The 23,581-nt window shown below is 39.9% G+C and overlaps 1 protein-coding gene across 4 annotated transcripts in view; it reads right to left on the minus strand.

The window, feature by feature from the left end:
• FMO5 (flavin containing monooxygenase 5) overlaps positions 17,348–23,581 on the minus strand; it is a 39,644-nt gene continuing 33,410 nt past the window's right edge. For all 4 annotated transcript variants that reach the window (XM_018045998.1, XM_018045999.1, XM_013962470.2 and 1 more), the window contains exons 8-9: positions 22,546–22,618; positions 17,348–19,582 (exon numbers count right to left, since the gene is read on the minus strand). In XM_018045998.1, the coding sequence (XP_017901487.1) occupies positions 19,237–19,582; positions 22,546–22,618 (419 nt within the window). In that variant the 3' untranslated portion in view covers positions 17,348–19,236. The remainder of the gene's footprint in view (positions 19,583–22,545; positions 22,619–23,581) is intronic.

Below are 23,581 nucleotides of genomic sequence, written 5' to 3' on the forward strand. Positions count from 1 at the left end.
GGGCCCGCCCCGCGCGCGTTCCCTGCGGGCGCGCCGCGACGGCGCCCGGGGCCAGCCGGCCTCTCTAGCCGCCGCCGGCTCGGTGGTGGGCCGCCGCGCGCAGCCTCCAGCGCCAGGCGGGGGCGCCCGTGCCGCAGTCAGCGGAGTGCGGGGCCAGGACAGCTTCCCTGGCAAGCCTGCGCCGGAATCTTAGGTTTATTTCAGTTCAGTTCAGTTGCTCAGTCGTGTCCGACTCTTTGCAACCCCATGGACTGCAGCACTCCAGGCCTCCCTGTCCATCACCAACTCCCGGAGTTTACTCAAGCTCATGTCCATTGAGTCTGTGATGCCATCCAACCATCTCATCCTCTGTCGTCCCCTTCTCCTCTCGCCTTCAATCTTTCCCAGCATCAGGCTCGTTTCAATGAGTCAGCTCTTCCCTACCCATCAGGGGGCCAAAGTATTGGAGTTTCAGCTTCAACATCAGTCCTTCCAATGAACACCCAGGACTGATCTCCTTTAGAATAGACTGGTTGGATCTCTTTGCAGTCCAAGGGACTCTCAAGAGTCTTCTCCAACATCACAGTTCAAAAGCATCAGTTCTGCTCTCAGCTCTCTTTATAGTCCAACTCTCACATCCATATATGACTACTGGAAAAACCATAGCCTTGACTAGACGGACCTTTGTTGGCAAAGTAATGTCTCTGCTTTTTAATATGCTGTCTAGGTTAGTCATAACTTTTCTTCCAAGGAGTAAGCCTCTTTTAATTTCATGGTTGCAGTAACCATGCAGTGATTTTGGAGCCCCAAAAAATAAAGTCTGACACTGTTTCCACTGTTTCTCCATCTATTTGCCATGAACTGATGGGACTGGATGCCATGATCTTTGTTTTCTGAATGTTGAGCTTTAAGCCAACTTTTTCCCTCTCCTCTTTCACTTTCATCAAGAGGTTGGTTGAGCCCAAAGACCTGCCATGGGGAAAGGATGGTTCCCAAAAGATACCTGGGGTCCCTTCCCGGGCTCTGGTGCACTGTACCAGGAGGAGCTGTGTTGGTTTCTTCTCGGCCTCCTCACCTGGTCTCAGGTTTGCCAAATGTCTTCATTTTGTAGCATCTTTTCGACAAGCTTCCCAGAGAGGTGAGTTCCTGTAAGGAATAAGAAATAAGAATAAGGACTTGCAATTGAAAGCTAAGGAAATAATGGTAATTGCTGGGGGTTAAAACTAAGTGTTATGGGGAGTACTTAGCAGTCAGAGTGGGACCCCAGGGAAGAGGGAATATTTAGACAAATCTTGACAGATTGTCAAAATTAGAAGAAAGCTATTCTAGGCTAAGAAACGGTATTTGCAGTGAGCAACCTCAGAAGAAATAAAATTCAAGTAAGAAAGCAACAGAAACATCAGAAGGAACACTTAAGGCAGAAAAGGGCAACAACAGCCCTTAGGTTGGGATAAATTCAGCTTTCTACTGATAATTAATGGGATATCTGTGGTATTTGCTAATTCTGACTCTGTATTATGATTATATGCATGTCTAATGACCTACTAGAAACCCTTGTTGCTCAGTGTGTATTACAGTGACCAGCAGCATTGCCATCATCTGGGAGCTTGTTACAAATGCTGAATCAGAGGCCCCATCCTCTGTTCTCTCTCTGTGCATGCATGCTTAGCCCTGTCCAACTCTTTGCAACCCCATAGACACTCTTTGCGACCCCATAGACAGTAGTCTGCCAGGCTCCTCTGTCCATGGGATTTTCCAGGCAAGAATACTGGAATGGGTGGCCATTTCCTTCTCCAGGGGATCTTCCTGACCCAGGAATCGAACCCGCCCCTGCCATCTCAAAAGCAGATTCTGCATTTTAACAAGATCCCCCAAGGGAATGTGAATACACCTGAAAGTATAAGAACCACTGCAGTGACAATAGACAGAGAGAAAAACTAGGTTTGATTCTTTTTCATAGTCTTGCATGCCCCTGTACAGAGTAAACTTTTAATAAAAATTTGCAGAATGAAGGGTACATGAATTCTGCTTGCTACATTTGTAACAGGATAATTCCACTTGGTGGTTCAGTGATAAAGAATCCACCTGCCAGTGCAGGAAAAGCAGGAGACTCAGGTTGGACCCCTGGGGAGGGAAGATTCCCTTGGAGGAGGAAATGGCAACCTGCTCCAATATTCTTGTCTGGAAAATCTCATGGATAAAGCAGCCTGCTGGGCTATAGTTCATAGGGTTGCAAAGAGTCAGACATAACTCAGCAACCATGCAGAAATTCCACTTAGTCTTAAATACAGACAGTCATGGGGGAACCCAAGTCACACAAGGCCACCCTTTCTGAATGAGCAGAAAGGTTGAAAAGTTCAACCTTTTAGTTGAAAAGTTCATTTTTCTATTAAGTTGAATACCCAATCACTTAAGTCCAACAAATCCACTGCTTCCATTTATGTTTTTACTCTGCTCCTAAGAAATTCAGTTATTCTGTGGCTTCTCACCAAAGACAGTTTTCAAGAAGAAAAAATTACATATTTTACTTCAACCTTTTGCTTACCCCTCCAAAATCTTTGCTGTCTAGTTACCTGCTACTTGGATAACCTTATACCACCCCCACTTCCGCCTCCCCACCTCTCTTTTATTCCAAGTTCCTTTTAATTTTTCTATAGGACTCTGAAGTAAGGGCCTTGAAGGACTAATATATTAAATCTTAATTTATTTACTATTCAGCTTTCTAACCCAGGGTGGTTTCTGCACACCAAATAATTTGTCCCTTGTCTGTATTTCTTTATAAGCATCAGATCACCATAGGTGAGATAAATCTGGTTTGGAGGATTATCCATGTCACCGTTCTGCTCTAATAGCATTTACAAATCAGTCAGTAGTTAATAATAAGAGTCAACTTTGCATAATTGCATTTTTAGACATAGGATAAAAATAATTTCACATTGTAGGAAGGATTATCTTCTTATCCCCAGTCTCATGTCTGTTTGTTTTTTCCTTCTACTCAGGAACGACTAGGTAAAGAAACATGACCTCTTAACTCAGTCATGTCCGACTCTTTGTGACCCTGTGGACTGTAGCCTACCAAGCTCCTCTGTCCATGGGATTCTCCGGGTAAGAATACTGGAGTGGGTTGCCATTTCCTTCTCCAGGGGATCTTCCCGACCCAGGGATTGAACCCGGGTTTCCCGCATTGGAGGCAGACGCTTTAACCTCTGAGCCACCAGGGAAGCCCGCTAACTGATGCTAGTATAATTTTATCTCTTTAGACTGAATACGGTTGCCCCAGTGTCCTATCTTTCCTTCTAGAGGGAAGGAAAAGAAGGTGGTAATAGGCAAAATAATTAGTGGAGGTTCTCTTGGTATTACTGTATCTCAGATATCACTGCCACTGTTCTCCTCAGATAAGCCATTCTGCCTAATAAACTGAGGAGAATAAAGGAGAGCTTGGGAGACTTCATAGCTTTTATATGTGTTGCTAAATGTATCCTGCTTCCTCTGAGAAGTGAGGATGGGGAAAAAATCTGTTGATTTTATGGAACTAGACGACAGGTTAGACTCTGCATCTGGAGCTTTACTGTCTCCATTCCCCAGGTTGCATCCCTATTTATGATCAGGAATGAGTATGACATCTCATCTTGGTCATTTCCATTTCCAAAACAATTTGATCTTTTTCTATAAAGTTAAACATACACGTAACATGCAATTTAGTAATACCACTCTTAGGTATTTATTCAAATGAAATAAAGATAGGTTCACACAAAACCTTGTATACAAATATTTATTTGTACAATATGTGGCTTTATTCACATTCACCCCAAAATGGAAACAACACAAGTATCTTTCACTTGGTAAATCCATAAGCAAAATGTGGTATAGCCATAAATGGAATGTGCTCAGTCATGTCTGACTCTTTGCAACTCCATGGACTGTAGCCCACCAGGCTCCTCTGTCCGTGGAATTTTCCAGGCAAGAATACTGGAGTGGGTTGCCATTTTCTTCTCCAGGGGATCTTCCTGACCCAGGGATCAAACTCGGCAGTGAAAGAGATTAAATTCTTGATATACACGTCATGGACAAAGTTCAAATGCATCATGGGAAGTGAAAGAAGCCAGAGTCTATCTACATGACATTCTGGAAAAAGCAAGACTTAGGGTTGGAAAACAGATCAGTACTTTCTAGGAGCTGAAGGCGGGAAGAGGGGTTTACAAACATGACTGAGAAACTTAGAGTCATAGAATAAGTTTACATTATAGAATACTACTGTATATTGAATGTAATGTATCTGTCGAAATTTACAGAACTATACTAAAAAAAGGTGATTTATTGTATGAACATTATGCCACAATAAAAATAAAAACAATTTAATTCCATTTAAAATCAGCTTTAGGAAGAGGAAAGATACAAGTTTATACATAAAAGAGACTACTCAACCATTGTGGAAACTATTTTTAGAAATAAATAACATCAATATTAATGTTTTCTAATTTTATTGAGGTATAACTATATTATATATACTTAAAGTATTCAGTGTAATGATTTGATCTATGTATGCACTGTGAAATGATTCCCACAGTAAAGGTAATTCATACCTATCACTTCACATTTAGTGTGTTTGTGTGGGAAAATGCTTAAGATTTACTCTCTTAACAAATTTCAAGTATACAACACAGTGTTATTAACTGTAGTCATCATGCTGTTCTTATTCATCTTATAACTGAAAGCTTATACCTTTTGACCAACATCTTCCCATTTCCTCTACCTCCCAACCCCTGGCAACCATCATTCTGCCCTCTATTTCTCTGAGTTTAACATTTTTTTTTAGATTCCAGGTATAAGTGATTCAATACAGTATTTGTGGTTCTCTGACTGATTTATTTCACTTTGTATAATGCCCTCAAGGTCTGTCTATGATGCTGGACATGGCAGGATTTTCTTCTTTCTCATAGCTAAGTAGTATTCCATTGTGTGTATGCATGCTACGTCATCTTTATCCATTCATCTTTAGACAGACACTTAGGTTGTTTCCATGCCGTGGCTATTGGGAATAATACTGCAGTGAACATGGGAGTGCAAATATATTTTCAAGATCCTGATTTCATTTCCTTCAGATATATACATTATATCTGATGATTACTGGATCATCTGGTAGTTCTGTTTTTAATTTTTGAGCAATCGCCATACTGTTTTCCATAGCGGCTGTACCAATTTACATTCCCACCAACAGCATACAAGTATTCCCTTTCCTCTGTGTCCTTGCCAACACTTAGTCGCTTATCTTTTTGATAATAGCCATTCTAACAGATGAGGTGATAATATCTCATTGTAGTTTTGATTTACATTTCCCTGATGATTAGCAGTGTTGAGTGCCTTTTCATGTTATCTGTTGGCCTTTTGTATACTTTCTTTGGAGAAATGCCTATTCAGGTCTGTGATGTCATGATTTATAACAGGAAACATGTATTTGGCCTTTGTCTCTATTTCTGGCACAGAGCTCTCAAAATCCTTGGCATTTTCTAAGTGATGAGAACATTAAAGGTGTCTCTTGATGATGTGACTTTTGGACTGAACCTAAGGATGGGGCTGGTTGCCAGGAAAACCAAACACTATTTAGAGGGTTGAACTTTCAGTCCCATACCCCTGACCTCTGCGGAAGGGTGAGGAGCTGGAGGTTGAGACAGTGGTCAATGGCCAGTGCTTTAGTCAGTTATAATTACTTACTGAGGCTTTCATAAAAACCCCAAAAGGACCGGGATTTGGAGAGCTTCCAGACTGGTGAATACATGGACATTCACAGAGAGTGGCTTACTTGGAGAGGGCCTGGAAACTCAGTCCTTTCACCATACCTTGCCTTATGCATCTCTTCCTTCTTGTTCCTGAGTAATATACTTTTATAATAAACCAATAATCTAGATAGTAAGTGGGTTTCCAGAGTTCTGTGAGGTACTCTAGCAAATTAATAAAACCTGAGGAGGAGATCTGGGAAACTGATCTATAGCCCATCTCTCAGAAGCTCAGATGACAAGCTGGACTTGTGGTTGGTGTCAGAAGTGCATGTTTTTATAGTGGGGGGTAGGACAGTCTTGTAGGACTGAGCCCTTAACTTGTGAGATCTGACACCATCTTCAGATAGATAAGATAGGAATTCGGTTTCATTCTTTTGCATGTGGATATTCAGTTTTCCCAATCTCTTACGAAAGAGACTCTCCCCATTTTGCATTCTTGGTGCCTTTGTCAAAGATTTGTTGATCGTATATATGTGTGTTTATTTCTGTGCTATCTATCCTCTTCCATTAGTCTATGTGTCTTTTTTTTTTATGCCAGTTCCATACCGTTTTGACTATTATTATTTAAAATCAGGAAGTATAATACCTCCAGTTTTGTTCCTCTTTCTCAAGACTTCTTTGGCTATTGAGTCTTTGTGGCTTATTTTTATTTTATTCATTTTGGCCACACTGCACAGTTTGTTGGATCTTAGTTCCCTGACCAGAGGTTGAACCTGGGCCCATGGCGGTGAGAGCACTGAGTCTAACCACTGGACCGTCAGGGGATTCATTCCTTTTTTATTTTATTTGTAATAATTTTATACAGGCTGAGAATTCTGTCTACCAGCAGGAAGAAGGACCAAATTCAAGAGTCCAGAATTTTCCCCACATATTATCATAATTCTTTCAGGCTTCAAAGGATTTCCATATGAATTGTGTCGTGTGATCCTCGAAACCACTTGTGAGGGTAGGTGGAACATCTAGATGGTCATTGTATAAAAGAGGTTCAGGTTAACTACTTGGCCAGTTATTTCCTGAAATGATACGTATAGTCTGTTATTTTAACAAACCTTTTTAAGGAGCCTAGTACTTGCTGGTCTTAGCTAAAGGCCCTTGCTCTGGACCTACTCACAATCTTGAAATCTCCATAGAAACCACTATGACCCCAAATAGATATGATTCCTAATCTGACACTTACAAACCCATAAATGTCTCTAATGACACATATGACTTAAATGTTCACTAAAAATGTCCTCCAAATATAATATAGAATTATATTATTGGAAGAATTAGTATCTTAATTAGCATCTTAATTAAAATGCATTGATTTAGCACCTAGCATATACACAGCATTTGGAGAAGGCAATGGCACCCTACTCCAGTACTCTTGTCTGGAAAATCCCATGAACAGAGGAGCCTGGTAGGCTGCAGTCCATGGGGTCGCAAAGAGTCAGACACGACTAAGTGACTTCACTTTCACTTTTCACTTTCATACATTGGAGAAGGAAATGGCAATCCACTCCAGTGTTCTTGCCTGGAGAATGCCAGGGATGGGGGAACCCGGTGGGCTGTCTATGGGGGTCTCACAGAGTCGGACACGACTGAAGCGACTTAGCAGCAGCAGCATATACACAGCATCACCACGTAAGTATTGATTTGGTGCAAGTAGACTGCTAACTGCAAGTTGTTAGACTAGGGGAAGTATCTCTATCTTTCTAGTTGTAAATTTTCTCCTATATAAAGTAAGAAGATTAGGCATGGGCTCCCTAAATCCTAGATTAGACTTGAAGACATTAGTGATAGCTTAGGTGGTTGAAGAAGGAAATGGCAACCCTCTCCAGTACTCTTGCCTGGAAAATCCCATGGACAAAGGAGTGTGGTAGGCTACAGTCCATGGGGTCGCAAAAGTCAGACACTACTGAGTGACTTCACTTTCACTTTCACTTATGGTGGTTGGTGTCAGGTTTGTGGCCTCCGAAGGAGAAAATTTCACTCTGGGACCAAAGACACAGTCTCAGTCACTCAGCTTTGTGCAGCAGAGATTTTGTTAAAGTGAAAGGATAGGGAAATCTTCCTTTCATAAGGAACTGGAAGGGAGGTAGAAGAGTACCCATTTTGCTAGTATGAGCTGAGCATTATATACTTTTCAATTGGCTGCTGAGAATAGGTAAAAAGAATACTTCAAGTCTGTAAAAGTTTTACCAGCCCCTTCTCCCACAACATACATCTTGAGACAACATCAGCAAAAGATTAGCCAGGAGGAACATGTTCCAGGCAACATGTCTCTGGGCTTCAGTAGTGCCAGTCTTGAGAAAGAACAAAATCCCAGTCAAGATATATTGTTATAATTACAGTCATTAACTCAGAGCCTGAGAAAAGCATTCCCATGAGTAAGATATATCATTGCAATGTTTATATAGGGCTTAAGGGAAACATATCCTACGTGACTAAGGCAAAAGAATATCTGAAAGAATGCTTGCCTCCTCCTCAAGGGGCCTTGGACTCCCTATCAGTCTGCATAAGCTTTAACTCTCTCATTAGAATGAAGTCATATTTAGCTTAGTGTAGACATAGATGGATAAGTATAGAAATAATTGTGTATTCATGAGTTAGTATACACATATTTCCAAGCTCTGTCCACTGAAGGGCCTGGAAGCAATGATACCCCAGTAGCAATGAGCCCACTTGGCACAAAGTTGTTGATTTCTAATACCATTCTCTAGTGAGAGTAACCAGGACTCCTGAGAGAAATGGCTGTTCCTAAAACTGGGACAGGGAATGTACAAGATGAGTTTGGAGCATCTTGTAGTGCCAGAAAGTGAAGAAGTGCTTTAAAAAAAACTAATGAGGGTATGTCAGAGGCAGCAGTGCAACAGCGCCAAATGGCTAAAGCTGGAATCATTTGAGCAATGGAATAAATAATGTAGTATTGGATTATAACCCATGTTATGAAATAAATATCCATGAATCCGTACTGATATAAATAATTGAATAAACAAATACATGGGAGAGGATTCTTCCCATACAGAAGAACTATAAAAAATTTATGTAGATATTCTGCCCTCAAGGACATGGATCCTAACTCTTCAACCCTTAAGTATGGGCAGAGCCCTAGTAACTTCCTTCCAAAGAATACAGTTTGGAAAAAAAGGAAAAAAGAATGACTTTACAGTGGAGAAACTTAACAAACACAAGCTCAGCAGGTTAACATCATTAGAGGTAAGTGATTAATAGTACCCTTGGTATGATGTGATGAGAATAGCACTTCACCTCTGTAGTTTTCCTCCTGACAATGCAAAACCCTAGCCTAATCATGAGGGGAAAATATCAGACAATCACAAATTAAGGGATAGTCTACAAAATACTCAGAGAAGGCAATGGCACCCCACTCCAGTACTCTTGCCTGGAAACTCTCATGGACCGAGGAGCTTGGTGGGCTGCAGGCCATGGGGTCGCGAAGAGTCAGACACAATTGAGCAAATTCACTTTCACTTTTCACTTTCATACATTGGAGAAGGAAATGGCACCCCACTCCAGTGTTCTTGCCTGGAGAATCCTGGGGACAGGGGAACCTGGTGGTCTGCTGTCTATGGGGTCGCAGAGTCGGACACGACTGAAGTGACTTAGCAGCAGCAGCAGCTATAAGATACTTAACTAGTACTCCTCAAAACTGTCAAGATCATCGAAAACAAGGAAAGTGTAAGAGACTGTCACAGTCTAAAGCAGCCTAATAATAAAGGGCATGTGATATTCTAAGTGGGATCCTGCGATCGAAAAACAACATTAGGTATAAAGTAAATAAATCAGAAATAAAATATGGAACTTAGGTCTTTCAAATTGTCAAGGTCCTGAAAGACAACAAAACATTGAAGAATTGGGAAAGATGAGAGGAGATTAAGGATACATAACTACTAAATGTAATATAGGATCCTGGAACAAAAAAAAGAAATTGGTGGGAAAAGTGGTGACTGTTGAATAAGCAATTTAGTTAACAATGTTATATGAATGTTAATTTCCTTGTTCCTTTGTTGGTATGTAAATTCTTGCCTTTAGGGAATTTGGGAAAAGTTATGTAAGAAATCTTTGTTTTAGTTTTTCAACTTTTATGAAAGAATGACATCTGTCCCCCCACCCCAAAATGTAAAAAGTTACTAAAGCAATCCAAATAGTAAAACGCAGATGTCCAGTACTATGATCTTTCATAAGAAGACTCTTCAAATGAGAGAATTTGCCCCCAAAGAAATAGAGGAAAAGAATGCTCTGAAGAGAGCTTTAAAATAAGTTTATTTATAATCCACAAGGAAGGGAAGATGCTAGTTTGAATATACCCCGACTCCACACCACTCCCATCCTAACCCACTTTCATCTATTGGTTCTGGCAGATAGTGGAGACCTCAGGATCAGTTTGAAGCCCGACAGAAAAAGTAGATACAGGTCTTCCTCACTATCTGGCTAAACCAGTGGTTCTTAAAATTTACCATGCAGCAGGAGGGCTTACTAAAATTTCTGATTCAGTAAGTCTGGGGTGGGATTTGAGAATTTCTGTCACATTCCAGATGATGCTGATGTTTCTGGCTCAAGAGCCAAATTTTGAGAAACACTAGGCCAGGCAAGAGTCTGGAGACCAGTGTTGGGGACTCCTAATAAAAGGCAATATGCAGGTAAGGGTTAGCTGACTCTTGTAACCATGATAGTGCTTCCCATATCCCCCAAAATAAAGAATTAAAACCAACCAGAATATGGGGAACAAATCTTCTGTACAGAAAAATTCCAAATAACTTATGTATGTATTGCCCTCTCAAGGAGGGCATGACTCCAGGCCTGAGACTGTTTATCCTCAGGAAGGCCAGCTTGCATCCTTAACCCATGTCTGGTGCCTGAGAATTTGGATTTTGGGAGGGTTCTTACCACCCTGATAAGAGTAGCTCCCTGAGACTAAACTGTATAACCATGTGTTTTTTTTTTTTTAAATTATGCTTGTAAAGGAATTTGTCCATTTCCTGTAAATTATGGAATCTATTATCTTATATTTATTTATTTTTGTTTTTGACTGTGCTGGGTCTGCACTGCTATGTCCAGGCTTTCTTTAGTTATGGTGGGCAGGGATGTCTCTCAAGTTGTGGGGCACAGGCTTCTCATTATGGTGGCTTCTCTTGTTGCAGAGCATGGGCTCTTGAGTGCAGTCTCAGTAGTCGTGGTGCATGGGTTTAGTTGCCCCGTGGCATGTGGAATCTTCCCAGACCAGGAATCGAACCTATGTCCCCTTCATTATCAAGTGGATTCTTAACCACTGAAGTCTAACCATGTGTTTTATATTGAACACCTGCTTTCCTTTTGGGAGCCTGGAATTTTGATATATGCTAGGCAGAGGGTGCCTATATAACTAGCCCTCATTACAAACCTCAGGCACTGAGTAGAAAGATGTGAAAATCTTCTGATTGCTTCTATCTTAGAGAAAAAAGAAGCAAGGTTTAGGAGTCATGAATTTAAGATGTCAGGTGGTATTTTTCTCTCGCCATATTTGAGTGTTTTAGTGAAGACACATAACAAAGGTACTACTCAAGCAAGTATGGGGGAAAGGGCAAAGGAATCGAGAGTGCGTGGTAGGGTATGGATTTAATGTTGGACCATGGGTTTTAGACCAGGTGGGTTAAGAAGTGAAGATAGAACAGGTTGATGGAGCGTTCCTGCTGGTCCAATGGTTAAGAATCTGCCTGCTAATGCAGGGGACATGGGTTCAGCCCCTGGTATGGGAATATCCCACATGTCGCCGAGCAGCTGAGCCCATGGGCCACACCTGCTGAAGCCCGCGGGCCTAGAGCCTGTGCTCTGCAACAAAAGAAGCCATTGCAGTGAGAGGCTTGCAGAAACCAAGAGAAGCCCAGCCCTGCCCTGAAGCAACTAGAGGCAAAAAAGCCCACACAAAGCAACAAAGACCCAGCACAACGCACCCCCACCCCCCAAAAAAGAGGAGGTTGATGGAGGGCACACAGGGGAGTCAAAAAACTGTTAGAGTACTGGAGTGAGTGTCCTGGAAAGATAAGAGATGTTTCCGGAGAGTAAGATGCTTGAAATCAAGATTTTGATGATGATGACATAGGTAGATTATAAGATCATTGGGGTGAGACGGTCATTGAACTGAGAGGCCAGGTGGTAAAGGTCTACCTTAACACTCATTCTCCCTTCCTCCTTAATAACAGAATCTTGATTTTTACCTGGGCGCATTGCCTTTCTGTATAAGGACACATTTCCTAGCCTCTCTGGTAGCTAGATGTATGTGACTAAATTCTCCCAATGAGATCCAAGTGGCAATGTTCTGTGGAAGGCAATGTTCTCCTAGGAAGTTGCCTTAAGAGAAAAGGCAACTATATTTTTCTTTCCTTTTGTGTAGAATGTCCATATAATGGCTGGAGCTCCAGCAGCCATCTTGGACCATAAGACAGAGCCATATGCTGATAGTGGAGCAGAAAGAGATGCTGTGGACCTGCTGTACCGTTTCAGGACTATCTTCCTCCAGACTGTTTAACGTGAGAGGGAAATAAACCTTAACCTTGTTTAACCCACTGTTAATTTGGGTTACTGTTACTAATCCTAACTAATACATTGGATGGGTGAATGTGTTACTTACATAATTGTGGAAATCAACTACAGAATAAGGTTACACATCCATGTCCATAGCAGCATTATTTACAATAGCCAAAACATGGAAACAACCAAACTGTCCATTCGTGGAGAAATAAAGAATATGTGGTATATATACACAATGGTATAGTATTTAGCAATAAAAATAAAGGAAATCCTGCCTCTGCGACAACGTGGATGGACCTTGAAGGCATTATGCTAAATGAAATAAGTAAGACAAAGAGAGAAATTGCATATGATCTCAATTATATGTGGAATCTAGAAAATAAAACAAACTCACAGATGCACAGAGAAGATTGGTGGTTGGCAGAGGCAGGACATGGGAAAAATGGGTGAAGGAGGTCTAAAGTTAAGTGTGGCATGCTTAGTGGCTCAGGCATGTCTGACTCTTTGCAACCTCATGGACTGTATAGCCTGCCAGGCTCCTCTGTCCATGGGGATTCTCCAGGCATGGGAATCATGGTGGATTCTTTACCGCCTGAGCCATCAGGGAAGCCCCTAAAGGTAAATACTTCCAGTTGTAAAATAAGTCCTGGGGATATAATGTACATCATGGTGACTATAATTAACAATATTCTGTTGTACGTTTGAAAGTTGCTAACAGAGTAGATCTTCAAAGTTCTCATCACAAGAAAAAAATTTTGTTAACTATTTGTGGTGATAGATCTTAACTATACTAACTGTGGTGATCACTTAATAATATATGCATAAATCATTATATTGTACATTTGAAACTAACATAATGCATGTCAGTTATATATCAATAAAAAATTGAGGTTAAAAAAATGCTGAAAAAATCAACTACGGGAGTAATTATATAGAGAGAAAGGTGGAAAGCTTGGTGCCCAAATCTTCCCTGAATGAAGAGTAAACAGGAGGTCTCTAAATAACTTCAAACAGAAGAGATAGTGGGTACTTTGAAGAAGGTGGGGAACGTGACAAAACATGAAGAAACAGTAGTGAGGAGCAGGACAGCAAGCAGGATCAAAGAAGACATGTCCCCCATCTTCTTTCCTGTGCCGAGATTGACTTTTTAAACCCTGCGTTTGATCAAGGAAATAAGTTATAGATAAGACATATCACTTGTGTTTCGAACCAAATGGAATATTAGAGATGACCTACTGACTCAGATCAAAGATTTATCCAAGAATATGTTCTGGAAGAACATGCTTGGCCACAAACATTTCAAAGTGTTAAGAACCCCTTAATCTCCTGATCACTTTTTAATAAAATGGTAAAGTATTATTCACTATTTTATTTACTTTTTAAAAAACTCATACTGTTATCTCCCATGTTGAGTTTATTTAATTAACTACACTAATTTACTGAGGTCTTACCATGTATCAGACACTATATTTGGCATTGCTAAGCTATGTCACTTCAGTCGTGTCCGACTCTGTGCGACTGCATAGACAGCAGCCCACCAGGCTCCCCTGTCCCTGGGATTCTCCAGGCAAGAACACTGGACTGGGTTGCCATTTCCTTCTCCAATGCATGAAAGTGAAAAGTGAAAGTGAAGTCGCTCAGTTGTGTCCGACTCCAAGAAACCCCATGGACTATAGCCCACCAGGCCCCTCCGTCCATGGGGTTTCCCAGGCAAGAGTACTGGAATGGGTTGCCATAGGAACATACAAATTAATTATAAAGTATCTTCCTGGAAGGAATTTACTAGTTCAAAGAAGAACTTGGTGAGAGAAACAATTGATATTATGTAGTGTGACTGTGATATTCATCATGTATAATTGAGCAATATACCAAGTGTGGTGCAGTCACCAGTTTCCTCCTGAAAATCAAGAAGAGATTTCTGGAAGAGATAACAGATAAAGTGAATCTTGAAGGTGAAATATGAAGTAGGCTGGAACATGTAACAAGAGGAGGGTACAGCATGAGAATGTATATAGAAGCATGGTAAAAACACAGCACTTTGGTAAATTCCAATAGGCAGTCTGGAGGATGTTGATATAGTATATTTTATATTACTATTGATAAAATTAACAATGCAGAGATCCAATATTGAGTAAAATTATCTCATTCATGAATGCACTTGTCATTAATATATCATACAATTTGCTAGTGGAGATGACTGTCTTAATATACTCAGCTACAAGAAAGAAATTAACTGAGTATTTTAAGAAAATGTGTCCTTTGACCTTATATTACCATTTTCTCCTCTCTACAACTGTAGCCTATACTTACTCAGCAAAGGAAAACAATTGCTATAGTAAGTTATAGTGTGCTTTATTAAAACAGCTTAATTTGTAGACTAATCAAGGGAAAAGATAGTAATTTAAATGAATGGTACTGTCCAATATAACTTCTCCCCTGAGAAAATTTCACTAGATTATGGCTCTGGGTCAAATCCTGAACCAAAGGAATATGTTTCTTTTTTATTTAATAATTTAAAATTTTTAGAATAGTTTTAAGAAAAACTTGGGAAGATAGTATAGGGTCCCTGTATATCCCACATCCAATTTATTTTATTGTTAACATTTTACATTACTGTGGTACATTTGTCACAACCAAAAAACCAATCAGTACACTGTTATTAAACATAATCCATAGTTTATTAACACTTCTTCCATTTTCTGTTACTTGTCCTTTTTATTTTCCAAGACCCATCCAAGATACATTACATTTAGACATCAGGTCCCCCTAGGCTCCTCTATACTACAGCAGTTTCAGACCTTCCTTTTTCTTTTATGAGCTTGACAGTTTTGAGATGGTCAGGTATTTTGTAAGATATTCTTGAACTTGGGTTTGTCTGATGTTTTTCTCATGGGTAGACTGGGTTATGGTTTTAGGGAGGAAGACCATAGATGTAAAGTACCTTTCTCATCACATCATACTGTCAACATGACTTCACTGTTGATGTTAATCTTGATCACCCAGTTGAGGTAGTGTTTGTCTGATTTCTCCACTGCAAAGTTAATTCTCCCCCTTTTCATATTGTTCTCTTTGGAAGGAAGAGCCTATACTTAAGGAGTGGGGAATTATGATTCAACTCCTTGAGGGTAGTGTAGTTATGTAAATGTTTGAAATTCTTCCTATGGGAGTTTTGTCTATTCTGCCCTATTTACTACTCAATCACTTATTTATATCAGTATGGACTCATGGGCATTTTTTTATACTTTATATTATAATCCACTTCTACTGAGGCAGGAGATAGATTACCACACCCCTGCCCCACCCAGTGAAGTGATTGGAGATTTATTCCCTGTGGACTGAAACACCAAAACAAGAATATCTTGTCAAGGATCTTCTTTGGAGGCTGAGCCCTGCCCAGGCCCTGTATTTCTCATTCTTGAAGTCAGGAGACCTTCCTGACCACACATTCACAGAAAGTCCCCTTGAAGGGGAGTGCTAAGGGATGCTTTACCCATAGGCCTTTTCCATAGAATCCATCTTGGCACACATGGGAGGATCTGAGATATACCAAATATTGACACCGATCCAGGCAAATCAAAACAAATGGCCAAAAGAAACTGGAAGAAATGCCCCATAAAAATAATTCAAATTGCCATGAAGGCACAACTTAGGGACTGTCTCTCTGAGTGTGTCCATGTATTTATCCACACATATGGTACTCTTTTTATTCCTAATAAATACTTTACTGGTTTTACTACTTTCTCTCTTTGTGGAAATTCTTTTCTGCAAAGCTGAAGAGCCAGGGCCTTGTCACTGACAACTGGCCTAGTGGCTAGGATTTGGTGCTTTCAACATCACGATCCAGATTCAGTCACTGGCTGGGAACCAAAACCCCATTTCAAGCTGCCGCAGGCCTAGGCCACTCGAGATTGCTAGATTATTTATACTGTTATTCAGCTTTGGCCACTGGGACCATTTTCAGTTGGTTCCCGTGTCCCTATGACATACTCCCACCAGTTTGCTTTTTGAGCACTTCCTTACTTTCTGGTACTACAGAAAAGCTTTCTCTCTCTCTTTTTTTTTTTGTATAATATTGTTAAGAAAATGATATTACTTTTTAATATTATTACAAAAGAAAGATGTGGTAAATTGCAGATGGTGACTGTAACCAAGAAATTAAAAGACGCTTACTCCTTAGAAGGAAAGTTATGACCAACCTAGATAGCATATTGAAAAGCAGAGACATTACTTTGCCAACAAAGATCCATCTAGTTAAGGCTGTGGTTTTTCCTGTGGTCATGTATGGATGTGAGAGTTGGACTGTGAAGAAAGCTAAGCACCGAAGAATTGATGCTTTTGAACTGTGGTGTTGGAGAAGACTCTTGAGAGTCCCTTGAACCACAAGGAGATCCAACCAGTCCATTCTAAAGGAGATCAGCCCTGGGATTTCTTTGGAAGGACTGATGCTAAAGCTGAAACTCCAGTACTTTGGCCACCTCATGGGAGGAGTTGACTCATTGGAAAAGACTCTGATGCTGGGAGGGATTGGGGGCAGGAGAAGAAGGGGACAACAGAGGATGAGATGGCTGGATGGCATCACCGACTCGATGGACATGAGTTTGGGTGAACTCCGGGAGTGGTGATGGACAGGGAGGCCTGGCATGCTGCGATTCATGGGGCCGCAAAGAGTTGGACACGACTGAGCAACTGAACTGAACTGAACTGAACTGAATCAGTAACTGGGGCTTCCCAGATGACTCAGCAGTAAAGAATTCACCTGCAATCCAGGAGACACTGGAGATGTGGATTTGATCCCTGGTGGGAAGATCCCCTGGAGAAGGAAATGGCAACCCACTCCAGTATTCTTGCCTGGGAAATCCCATGGACAGAAAAGCCTGGTGGGCTACAGTCCACGTGGTCAAAAGAGTCGGACATGACTTAGTGACTAACAACGACAACAAAATCAGTAACTAGGGCTTTGTATCTTGAGTTTGTTTTAAGTTCACTTTCCTATTCACATCTGACTTTTAGCTTGGTTTACGACGATGGGGTGTTTTTTTTTGGTAAAATTTCATATTATACATAAAGTGAGAGAATCAATCAACTTAAAATTACATGCTTTTTATTTAAACAGGAAAGTGGAGTATTTATTACTGATAACTAGGAATTATGTTGTCAAAGGACTATTAATTCAACAAACTTACATGCTAAAAGAGGAAAATGTATATGTTAAAAGAAGGAAATGAAAAAGAAGTGGCTTTTTATTTACTCTTGCACTAGAATAGTCTACAGATTAGAAAATGCTAGGTCCATTTTAGAGAACTTACTGTATAGCAAAAAGAACTCTATTCAGTGCTCTGTGGTGACCTAAATAGGGAAGAAAATCCAAAAACAGAGGGGATATATGTATACATATAGCTGATTCACTTTGCTATACAGTAGAAACTAACAAAACATTGTAAAGCAACTACTCCAATTAAAAAAAAAGATACTAGGTCCATTTTAATAGAGGATAAATCCCAAGTATCACAAGAATTATGGAAGGCAAAAGGCCTTCTCATTCTTAAAAAGTTTTTCCACAGGCAAAATAGCAGGGAATTATACAAATATTAATAGTTATACAATTAAGAAGAAGTTGTAGTTCTCACATTTCTGGTTCTCTTATTAATATTGGGAAAGAAAATAATTTCTAATGTTGTTTCTTCAGTTGTTCAAACTTATTCTTTTGTTAAGTAATAGCAATCCCAAAATGTATTACACAACAGCATCTTTATGAACACACATCTGATTGGTACATCCAATACCTTTCTTCATGAAATTCCGTGTGCCCAACAATTAACACTTAGTTAACTTCTCTGAGGCACAAAAAACAGAACAACTCTTCTATGGATGAGAAAACAGAATCAACAGCAGCTCTTGGACATAAACTGGAGTCCCTGGTTTTCATTTCATTTGCTTTGTTTTTCACAACTTGCAATTTCTGACATAACTGTTAAAAGTAGGATACGCCTATATTTAGTTATCATCAATTTTAATTTATTACATAACTGACCTCTTTGAATTACCTTGACTTTCTGTGTGTGGGAGGGTATGGAGGGGAGAAAGTGGGAGTTGGGGGATGGGGGAGGAAATCCAGTCACATTTGTACGTCATACTATAGCAGTTGATGGCTACTTATCACCGTTCCTAAGATAAAGTCTTGTATCCTAATATGAGAACTGAGAGATCAAAAAGGACTGGACCACTAATTAAAAATCTCAGTTTTTCCAGTCAGGTTGAACCTGTTGGCAGCTGCTAGATTGTTAGAATGATCCGTGAGCTTAGACAGTTGAAGGTAGTTCTCATTGAGAAAATAGAGATGTGTTACTTGGGGGAAAAGAATAAAAACGACCAAGTATCAGATATACTAGTGAATAGATAGTGAAACAAAATGTTTAAGTATCTATATATCTTATCTTAGGTGTATACAACAATTATAAGACAATTTTTTTCTCTTATCTCTCAGGAAAAATACATTTAGTTATATATTAAAAACAACAAAAGATTCAACTTCTAGTAGAAAATATTGTCAGAAGCACAGTTACATGGAGTCCCCATTTCTTATGTAGCTATTGGCTTATATTCCCCACCATAATATTTGATAAATGACAGCACACATTTATTAAGTACCTGCCACATGCCAGGAATTCTGCTAAAGAGAAACAAAGATGACTAAAAGAGTATCTAAGCTCATGGTCCAGGAATTACTGGAAGGAAAAAGTACTGAGTCATAAGAGTAAGGGAAGTAAGTCAATACAAATGAAATGCTGAGATTTCACTGAAGGGAAAAGAGGAAAAAGAATGAATGCTTTGGAAAGAGAAAGAAAAGTAGATTTCTGGGCAATATGAAATATCTCTTTTTGGGCAATGAACATTGTTCAATCTCGTCAGGCTCCAAAGGCATCTGTAGATTCAGCTTTCAAAAAAAACTGGGAAAAACATGACAATGGAACAGCTACAGATAGGTCATAACTATGGCAAAGAAAACAACAGCCAACATAAACTTGGCCATTGTTATTGTCGAAGTGTTAGAATTATCGGTTTCAACTATTCTTGTCATTAGTGGCTTCTTGATACGATCTTGTGTCGTGAGGATCACTTTTCGAGCTCCATCCCACTTTCCAGGACCCTGTAGACGATACTGGACTGGAGTACAGGGTCCCCAAAATAACTGGAATGCCAGTTTGGGGTCAGTGAAGGCCAGGGACAGAAGATTGGGCTTGACGCCCACCAGATCAGCAAGCTCATCCATGGTACCTATATAGTCTCCCTGAATGGTATGGCGTTGGCTTTCCACATACCTGAAGCAGAGAAGACAGAAACCATGGCTATTAACAATTCAATCAATCAGTGCTCTCTGAGTATCTGCTATTGGCTCAATATTGGGATAGGAACTATAGAAAACAGAGAAGAAAGAAAAGACACTGTCTCTATCCTTAAGGACCTTATAATCTACTGGAGTAGATAGGTACACATGAAACAGAGAAGAATTTAAGACTTTGTTAAATCATGTGGTTTTAGGCTGATAAATATAGAAATGTAGAGGAGGGTAGTTGAAACAGAACTATGATAAGTTTTTGAAGGATGTGGAAGAAATAGATAAAGTAAGAACAAAGAGGAGAGCATTACAAGTCAAGGGAATGGCACAGTAAAGGAAGAAAGCAAGAATGAGTATAGAATGTGAGCACAGAATATTCGTGGGCCCTACCTACAGCAGAGGAAGAATGGAGAAAATAAGGGTGGATGTATGGAAGCAAACAGCAGATCGAGATACAGAGGACTCTGATGTTGTCAGAAAGAACCCACCACAAAAATCCTCAAGTTTGGGATCCTCAATTGTTTCATGAGGGAGGTGGTAGTAGAGTCCAAAGGGCAGGACTTCCCAGGACCAACATTAATTTGGAATCCTGAAAGGAGGGGGAGGATGACTTATCCTACAAGGTTCCTCCAAATGGAACCAGATGGAATGATTACAGCAAGTGCAGATTTGAAGAGCAAAATGGGCTTTTGGGAGAGAAAATGTGGTAACAGTATAATACCTATGTGAAAAGTGCATGCTAAGTCGCTTCAGTCGTGTCCGACTCTTTGCGACCCCATGGACTGTAGCCCTCCAGGCTCCTCTGTCCATGGGGTTCTCCAGGCAAGAATACAGGAGTGGGTTGCCATGCCCTCCTCCAGGGGATCTTCTCAACCCAGGGATTGAACCCACGTCTCTTACATCTCCTGCATTGCCAGGTGGGTTCTTTACCACTAGTGCCATTGGGGAAGCCAGTGGGATTTAAAGAGCTAATTGATGACTTTCTCTTTTTACTTTCTATAAAAAAAAGAAAGAAAGAAAGAACAGTGGGGCAGAAAAGAAATAAGGGAAAAGTCAAGTCAGGTTAACTGCGATTAGATTAGATGGGCTTACTAGAAATCCAAAAAGGACAGGAAAAGGGACTTCCCTGGCAGCCCAGCGGTTAAAACTCTGCACTTCCAATGCAGGGGGAGGAGAGAAGGGGGAACGAGAGTATGGGTTCAATCCCTGGTCAGGGAACTAAGATCCTACATGCTGTACAGCCAAAAAACTTTTTAAAAAAATAAAAATAGAAACGCCAAAAGAAACTATAAAAAACAGGGCAGGAAAAATGATAGAAAATAAATTTGAAATAGAACTGGTAAGATAGAATTCCTGAGGAACTGATAGATAGGCAAAGGAATTTATGAAATGGGACTAAAGTTTAGAAGAGAAGAAGGTAAGACAGGAAATAATTTGAGAGCTTTCCCTTATGGGTGTTATGTTAGCTCATGGGTTTACAGGCATGTAGTGGGTCAACAGCTGTAGTATTCAGGAGGATGTCACAGAGATTACACTAGTACCTGCTTTGTAGGATTGTTTCGAGAATTAAATAAACTCATATATGTAAAACACTTAGTATTTGCACAAAGTTGACCCTCAATAAAAGTTAAATATTATTCTTAGGAACTCACAGTTGGAAGGTAAGTCAAAGGAAAGAAAGGAGGAAAATTGAAATGGGGTAATAATAAATATATTTAAATAATATAATAAATATAATACATGATATAAATATAATAATTGATAATAAATACATACTAAATAATAAATATAATAAATTATTTAAATAATATAATATTGTGACCCCATGGACTATAGCCCACCAGGCTCCTCTGTCTATGGAATTCTCCAGGCAAAAATACTGGGGTGGGTGGCCATTCCCTTCTCGAGGGGATCTTTCCAACCCAGGGATGGAACTCAAGTCTCCTGCACTGCAGACAGATTCTTCACCATCTGAGCCACCTAGGAAGCCCAATAATAATATAATTAATAATAAAAATAATAAATAGTGCCAGGGAAAGAAAGCACTCCAAGAAGGAAGAGGTGTTAAAAAGCACCAAACTCAGTAGTGAAAGAAAAATTAAGTTGTTCACGGATGACTCTTAAGAGAGCAATTGCAGGAATAAGGATGGAAGTCACAATGGAGGGAGAAGAGGGTGTCAATTTAGAGCATGTGATACAGAATGTTTATACTGTTGAAGTTTGGCAGTGAAAGGAGGAGAAAAACAGGAGGGCACCTAGAAAGTGTATCAGGGTTAAATAAAAACGTTCTCTTCCTCCCAGAAGGGAGAGTTACACTGGTATAATCATATAACCACATCTTTGGGCATGGGGTGATTGTGCCTCTGACTTTTAGGACTTGATCAACATCAACTTTGTTCAAATAAAAATCCCCCAGTGAATAAGTTTAAGTTCTGAAATTCAGATTGCTAAATAAGCACTAAGCAGCTAGCTGATGGTACCACCTTCCCAGATCATATAGACTGTTCATCCCAAGAGCTACTGTGGCCTGAGTATACTGTCACAGGCCAGCCAGCAAATGACCTCTGCAGAACTGCAAGTCTACCTACAGATTTGTAATTTGACCATATCTACCCTTCATTAATTCATTGCTGCCCATCCTTTCTCTGGCAGCTCTAACAGCCCTTCAAGTAATTCTTGCCAAAATAGCATACCTGGTTTTCCCTCCATGTGCTTTTTCCTACTTGACTTTTCTTTTAGACCTTACACATAGGATTTTCTTAAGCTCTTCTCTCCTTTCCCATCCATACTCAAATCATTTGGTGGTATTTCTCTATTCTGTTGTCACAAACTATTATTTCCTTTCCTTCAAAATATCTAAATCCTTAAATGAACACAAGGAAAATAAATATAGTACAACATTGCTCTTATTAAGAATTGAGTGGGAAAAATTGGGAGAATTCTTACTGTTTTGCCATATCCTCTTGAACCTTAGCTATTTCTGTCATCATTTCACTTTGTGGGGGCAATGTCTTTAACCCTAAAGAGAAAAAAAAATTTAAGTATAAAATTACCTCAGTGTGAATAATAATCCTATTAACAATTACCATGCTATGGAGAATTCAAAGGAATACAGGCTAGTTTTCTGTACCAAGGAAGTTACACATGCAGTTTTGATCACCTTACCCTTCCACCACCAGAATATAACCATATTAACTTCAGTAGCTTAATGTTTCCCACTTTGTCTTTGGAGGAAATTGCTCCTAATCTGCTTCCCAACCAATATCTTCCTCCTCCCTAAAATAGTCTTTCAACTGGGAAATGAGATATGGACATGAGAAAATGATAAAAGGTATATGAAAAATTAGGTTCAAAGTAAAAGGGTGGGAGGATGATGGGAAACACATCGGTACTTGTACTCAATCACAAAGAGGCTTTATACCACAGAAAGAAGGAAGTAAAAATAAACTGTCAATCTATTTTATGCCTTAAGTCCTTTGGGAAATAAACCTTACCTTATAAACTTTTTTATTTGGTGAGAGTGAGGGGCAAGGTCAAAGGCAACTCATAATACCCAGTCTTAACAAATAAATTTATGCACCATTGCACAAAGAGTTCCAGTAGCAGGAATTTAACACCAACACCAAGGACATGGCTAGACAAAGGTAGGATAGTACTTAACATGGAAACTCTCAATTTCAATGATTAGCTTTATACCAGGAATTTATAGGCACTATGCCATATGGAAAATTTGAGCCAACTCTAAAGGTACTCATACCTTATGCCTTTGCTTCTGCTGTTTTCTCTGTCTTGTATGCCTTCCCCTTTACTCCTTATTTGTGTAGAAAAAGCCTGTTCATTTCCTCCCTTGGTTGTACGCAACTCTAAATCCAACTCTAAAGTGGAGCCCAGTGTGCTACACAATCCATGGGGTTGCAAAGAGTCAGACATGACTTAGGGACGGAACAACTGTAGAGTTTAGAAAACCACCAAAGCTGAACTT

Source organism: Capra hircus, chromosome 3, assembly GCF_001704415.2.
Source record: "Capra hircus breed San Clemente chromosome 3, ASM170441v1, whole genome shotgun sequence".
In the NCBI taxonomy this organism is placed as follows: Eukaryota; Metazoa; Chordata; class Mammalia; order Artiodactyla; family Bovidae; genus Capra; species Capra hircus.